This window comes from Cibotium barometz, chromosome 45 (genome assembly GCF_041138505.1).
Source record: "Cibotium barometz isolate CiBa-2024 chromosome 45, ASM4113850v1, whole genome shotgun sequence".
NCBI classification, from domain to species: domain Eukaryota; kingdom Viridiplantae; phylum Streptophyta; class Polypodiopsida; order Cyatheales; family Cibotiaceae; genus Cibotium; species Cibotium barometz.
The window spans coordinates 31,237,420-31,243,661 of NC_141090.1; the positions used below are offsets into that span (position 1 = coordinate 31,237,420).

Consider the following 6,242-nt stretch of genomic DNA (forward strand, 5'->3'; position numbering starts at 1 on the left):
TCACCATAGACAAGACCTCTCAAGCCACTTGATAGCTCAATGGAAGATCAACTATAGTACTGTTACCTCATCAAAAGGCTTGATATTGGTTTGGAATAGCTTAATCACTTGCTAAACCACACGTAATCTCAGCTCTAAGCTCTACCCAAGGAGGCACCTATCTCCACCTCTTTTCTCAGCTAGATTCTGTCTAATGTCTAATCTCACCTACTATGAGTACTGAGTTCACACGCAATAATGTGTCCATGCGAGTTGGTGGCCACCATTATTGCTAACCTACAATCACACACCAAACGTATCAATACTCTTTCGTATTGTCTCATCATCCACATCAGTCGAGCTTGACATTTCAACATCTATATAAGGTAATAAATATTTGAAGTTAAAATGAGTAGCAAATCTAGATTATAGAATAATCTTAGCACTTTATTGGTGTTTTTTCTACAAGTAGTCTCTGCAACTCATACGCAAGTTGATTCTCAAAATAAATCAGCTTCTCTGCTCACACTCTCTCTCCTTGCTAAGTAGAGACTTGCTCCCAAATTAATAAGCTTGTCCTTAACCATAGAAACTCCAAGTGGATTGTTTTATGCACTAATCACCCAAGTGAGAAATATCCAACCTATTTGCACTGATACCATGTAAACGTTTTATTGGTGATGTTTATACCGTAATCTAATAGCCAAAACATTTAACTGGCATGAAGTGCCTTCAAGTTAGCAATCAGAAGCAAATGACAAAGCTTGAGATGAACTATCTTTTCATCGTGCAACTTGCAATCCTTCCTCCTTTCAAAGCACCAGCTCCACATGCCAACTACATACCCTTTTCATCATGTAACTTCTCCTCTTGTCAAGTCCTTCGTGTCCAAATACATACTACGGCCTCACTTTGTGTCAAGTAACACTTGAGCTCTATTGTAAGTTGATTCTTTTGACATCTTCCAAAGAGCATGCATGTCTTGACAAATTTAAACCCCACTACTACCAATTAAGATGCTTTTGCTTGGGGTGACCAAGTATTTTATCACATGTATTAAAGAAGTTGACTATGTAAACGAAGTCATGTGCACCAAAGTTAGAAAAACTTAGTACTAATATCATGCGATTGGCCAATTAAAATTGGACTTGATATTTCTAATACATTTCCACAAATAGAAAAGGCCAAAAGGAGTAATTATGAAACTATGGAACTTCGCAAAATAAACTTGCCATTTAACAATCTTTCGAATGGCATGATGGGAAGGAAAACTCAATTCTCGATAATAGTTGCTCAGAGAGTCCAAAGTTGTTTTTTAAGGCCCCACATTTTATGTTTTCAATCATTTGTACTTTTAGCCCCCACATCTTATGTTCTCAAGCATGTTTACTTAAGCCTCCGCATTTGATGTTCTCAAGCATGCATACAAAACACAAGTAATTACACATGCACCTTGGAACCTATTAGCATGATCTGGCAGCTACATTTGTGACAGCCATCAACACGCTATTGACCTATTTGCACCTGCATTGGCTCAATTACACTGGACAACTACACTGAATAAGAAAAATAATGGGCTTTTTGACTGATTATGGATATGATATGATGGACACAACGCTTGATTAGGACAAGTACACCTATTGTTTTTCTTCATTAGAACACGTATGTGGCATCCACTAGCTAGTCCTATTTGCACCTTGATGTGATAAATACACAAGTCAACTTCAAGATAAGAAGAGAATTACAATGAATGGTCAACTTCACAGATAAGAAGAGAATAACAATAAATGGACGGCATGCTACCTGACCCGTGTGCGAGTTTATTTGACTAAACACAACACATCAGCTTTCTAAGGATTCTCACTGCTAGGCTGGCTGCCTGCAACAAGGATAAACAGTGTAAATCCATCAAGGAGGTGCCAACCCTATGCACGCATGGAGTGGAAACTAATGCCAATGTGGCTTTCAAAATCTCTCCTCTCTATCTGATCACAAATTGCCCTATAACTGGCCCTTGTAAAATAATGATTTTGCTACACATTCAGCTGTTGGATATGGCTTGCCTCCAGTCTCCTTCCCCACACATAACCTTAGGCTTCTCTGCAGCACATGTGAAAACCTTATTAGTAAACCTATGTGCCAGAACTTTTGAATCATGCATGTCCCTTGCTTCAGCATACTTGATCATGCATCACCCAAATTCGAACTCAGATCAGTATGCTAAAGGATCAAAATTTGTTGCCGGCCCATCCACTTTGTTTACAAAACGAGTGTTCCCATGAAAGTGACAAAGTTTAGCATAACAAGCCAGAGTCGACCATCTAGAGTCAGCCTTATCACTAGGTTAAGTCTCCTGTAATCGAGTTTAGCATTACTAAATCAATCTCAGACAAAGTAAACATATCTATTGTGCTACATGCATGGATGAGAATAGCATTGCCAAATCAAGTTGTGCGCAAGTGTATGGATGAGTTAAGCATTACCAAATCAATCTCGACTTTCTCTGAGATAAATACAGACTTTCATTAGAGCGATATTGGATGTTGAATACCAAGAATTTGTTTTTTCCTTTTTTTGTGAGAGTTTCCACGCTATACAAAGTGATTTGTTAAAATTGTTTAACAAAATGTGGGACTTAAAAACTAATCTGCACTAAGGATCCCGAAAATTTTTCCACAGTGCAAAATCTTTGTTCAAGCTAGCTAAGAGGCATGCATACCATGGTTAATTTAAGGATAGCAGTTCTTCAATATCATGAATTTGAAGGCCAAAAGCTTATTTTTTCTTCAAATGTCAGAGCAATATGACTTAGGAAACGAAACACCTCCTGCCATCTGCCCACCTTCAAGGTACTGCGATGCAAGAGCTTAGTTGTGCATGGGTGACAGTGATGAGCTTTCTGTCATTTAACTCCACTTGATCCTCTTTGTTATTATAACTGCAATCACCCCAGGTTGAAAATGAGAATAAAAAAACTTGGGGGAAAAAAAATCAAAGCAATGTGAGGCAAAAGAAATCAAAACCTTTTCGACAAGTTAACAGGGTCTCCCTCTGCATTGAGGAACCTTCGACTGATGCTTACACCACCATCTCCATTAACAAAAGGACCATGACTTATTGAACAGTTTCCTGATTCATCAAAAATACTCCACACAAGTTTCTCCTCTGTTGGAGTGATTGAACTCATCTGACCTGTTGATGCTACAGAAGGAATATCACCATGTGTTCTGTTCTTGGTCTCTGTCCCAAGTGCAGGACAAGCACTACCACTAGGCTGACCATGCGTTGTCCCTGTCAAGGGTGCTGGACAAGTACCAGCATTTAATCTGATCTCTGGCAACGTGATCGATTGATCAAAACAATGCTCTAATATATGCCTACCCTGCTTGTTCACTCTAGCTGGCCTTGTATGGTTTGTGGGCACAGAGGAATTAACACTCTCTACGCAACTTGCTTGGGAGCTACTTGAAGGTTTCGGCAATAACCACCTTCCCCAATCATGAGACCTGCGTATCCTGTCACCCTGTGAAATTTCCAAAAGTTCGTTATCTTAAAGAGGACCAGAAAAATTAATTGAAGCACCTGCTCACTAAAGAAGTCTTACCTTCACTTCTACAACTGACGACTTACGTAAAGCCTCCAGAATCAGGATGGGATTAGAAGTTAGCATTTGTACCTGTATCACATATTGGAATATTAGGAGCGGGGGGGGGGGGGGGGGGTGGGGGGGGTGTTGTGGAGAGGCGTGGGACCTTTACATAAAGCTGACCAATAAAGGGAAAATCCTCACCCTGTTGAAACTCGCAATCAAAGACACTGGTACAAAACCTTCATCATCCATTCTTGATCTCAGATACATGTCCTTGCACAAATTTTCAATACTGGGAAGTAAACAAGAAAATATCATCAACTAATCCACCCAAACAAATACTTAGCAGCACAAATACCAATGCAGACATCTACACACCTGAAGTAATATTCAATTTGTTTCTGCAACATAACTTGTATTTTCATGGAGTCAGGGTCATGCATTATCCCTCCTGGAGATCCAGAGGGCCCAAAGTATGTGGTATTATTATTTAAATCTGGTGCTGCTGCTGGCATGTAGTACATGTTACCTTCTGCAACAACAGCAACGTCCACGATTATTAGCAACATCCATCTCCTACAACTAAATCAATATCCACTTGAGCATCTATCACCTATTGCAATGAAATAATGAAATGCAGTAGTGGTACAATTAACTAAGAAGATTACTCTGAAAATTTGGAATGTTGTAATAGGTTGGGTTTATATTCATGGAGGGAGTAAAAGGCCTGGGGCCGATATGTTGTTCATGTGGCAGTAAGAAACCTGCATGCTGATCATTCTCATTGCCATATCCCCCGACATGATGGTGCCACCCAGGATGCCCCCTGCCATAAGCCCGCATATCGTTGTGCCAATTTGCTGAGTTGTTTGGAACAGGGGCAGTGCCCTCTGCCCTGTGATAATAGAAAGGGCCACGAGCAGGAGCCTGGTGTGGAGCTGCTGGCAAAACTTGCATTCCCATAAGTACATCTCCTTTCATAAACTGATCTGTAAGCAACAAATTTGGACCAGGAACACGGTGCCACATAGGAAATGAAGGTACGTTTTCAGAAACCGGAAAAGTGAGCTTGCTATTGCCTGTGGTGCTGCCCCGCCTGAAAGATGATTTGATTTTTGCCCCTGATAGGGGAGGTTTACCATTCAGATAAGCATTTGAACGCCTTAGGGTTTCAGTTGAGAATCCCTGCAAATTTTAGAGTTAAATTAGTTGATTCATAGAAGAACGAAAGCAACCGAAAGGGAGAACAAAAGACAAAAAGAAAGAAACAAAAACATATGGAGCATGGTGATTCTTAGCTTTCAAAGCTGTCACGCGCATTGTGCAGGAGGGTAAGGGAGATACCTGGCTTGCAGAGAGCTTCCTAGCAGGTGACAATATGGAGGCTGCTTCTTTGCTGGAAGCCAACTTGAGCGCCTCTGAGGGCTTTGAGTTGCGAGCTTCTGCCAAGGTAGGCCAGGAGGCAGCTTCTATGACAAACTCCGATTCTACGGAAACCTTAGCTTCAGCTTTAAACTTCCACCACGCCAGCTTGGGAGGCATGGCCGTACTCACTTCCGCTGAGAAGGCAGATGCATCATCAAGCAATCCATTCACAGTTTGGGGACTCTGTGCTATTGACTTGCTAACCTGCTTCTTCCTCTTAGCCTCGGCGATGGTGGCCTCGGTAATGTCCGCTTGGACAGATAGAAGCTTTACCGCCCGTTTTTGTTGATTCTGCCATTCTTCTGCCTGTGCTGATAGCTTACTTTTCAGAGAATTAGAATTGTCATCGCCATAAACATTCTCGTGTTGCTCCTTTTTCCGGAAAACTCCTGCCTTTTCCTCTTCATCCTGACAGAGGGGATTGGCAGGTTTCTGAAACGCAGTGTTGCCTTCGCCATCGCCATGCTGCTTCTGCGGCAGCCGAAATTCTTCTTCCTGTACAACCTTCTCTGCACAGAGAAGCTCGCAAAGCTTTCGGGAATCCGTTTTACCGCCATCATCGCCAAGTTCTCTCTGTTGCCGCCGACATTGTTCTGCCGGTGCAGGCTGCCTTTCTGTCTCTTCACAGAGGGACTCGCCAGACTTCTGAAAAGAATGGCCGCGAACGATCTCAGACCATGCGTTCTTGAAATGCGAGTTCATATCCAATGGGGGAGAACGCAAAGGGCAGGGATCAACGGAGACTGGAGGCAAGAGCTCGGCCATGGCAGTGATGGAGAGCATGCAGGCAAGGAGGTGAAGAAAACTCTGCGTTAAGCTTTCGAAAAAAAAACCACGAAAACGTGAAAACGATGATGACGAAGATGAAGACGAAGTAATAAAAAGCGCCTCTGAGCTTTTCGCTTTCTTTTCCTTACATAAAAGAAAGCACACGCACACACCCACACCCACACCCACACCCACGCCACACACTTTCTTTCTATTCCTATTTCCCACGAGTCACCTATACATACGTACGTGCTAAAAATCATGTAGTCAACACGATTTGTACATGATGATTAATATATTAGCTACACATAAAATATATAATATTTGTGTGTGTGTGTGTGTGAGAGAGAGAGAGACAAAGAGCGCCACCTTCCGTGCGTGCGTGCGTGTGTGTGTGTTTGTGAGAGAGAGAGAGAGAGAGAGAGAGAGACAAAGAGCACCGTGCATATGTTTTTGTGTGTGTCTGAGAGAGAGAGAGAGA

General features: G+C 42.0%; 1 protein-coding gene across 3 annotated transcripts; it reads right to left on the reverse strand.

Moving 5' to 3' along the window:
• Window positions 1–1,604: 1,604 nt before the first annotated feature.
• Window positions 1,605–5,877, reverse strand: LOC147612641 (uncharacterized). Of its 3 annotated transcripts, none has more exons than XM_086783218.1 (8): window positions 4,913–5,872; window positions 4,237–4,753; window positions 3,947–4,100; window positions 3,770–3,860; window positions 3,584–3,655; window positions 3,003–3,502; window positions 2,822–2,917; window positions 1,605–2,079 (listed from the first exon to the last, which is right to left on the reverse strand). In XM_086783218.1, exons 1-7 carry the CDS (start codon window positions 5,774–5,776, stop codon window positions 2,824–2,826), a joined length of 2,292 nt encoding a protein of 763 aa, XP_086639344.1. In that variant the 5' UTR covers window positions 5,777–5,872; the 3' UTR covers window positions 1,605–2,079; window positions 2,822–2,823. The 3 variants fall into 3 exon arrangements, 2 of the variants coding, with proteins under 2 accessions (XP_086639344.1, XP_086639345.1); XR_015263479.1 differs by having other exon boundaries at window positions 1,943–2,079; window positions 2,699–2,917; XM_086783219.1 differs by lacking the exon at window positions 1,605–2,079 and having other exon boundaries at window positions 2,524–2,917; window positions 4,913–5,877.
• Between the last annotated feature and the right edge of the window lie 365 nt (window positions 5,878–6,242).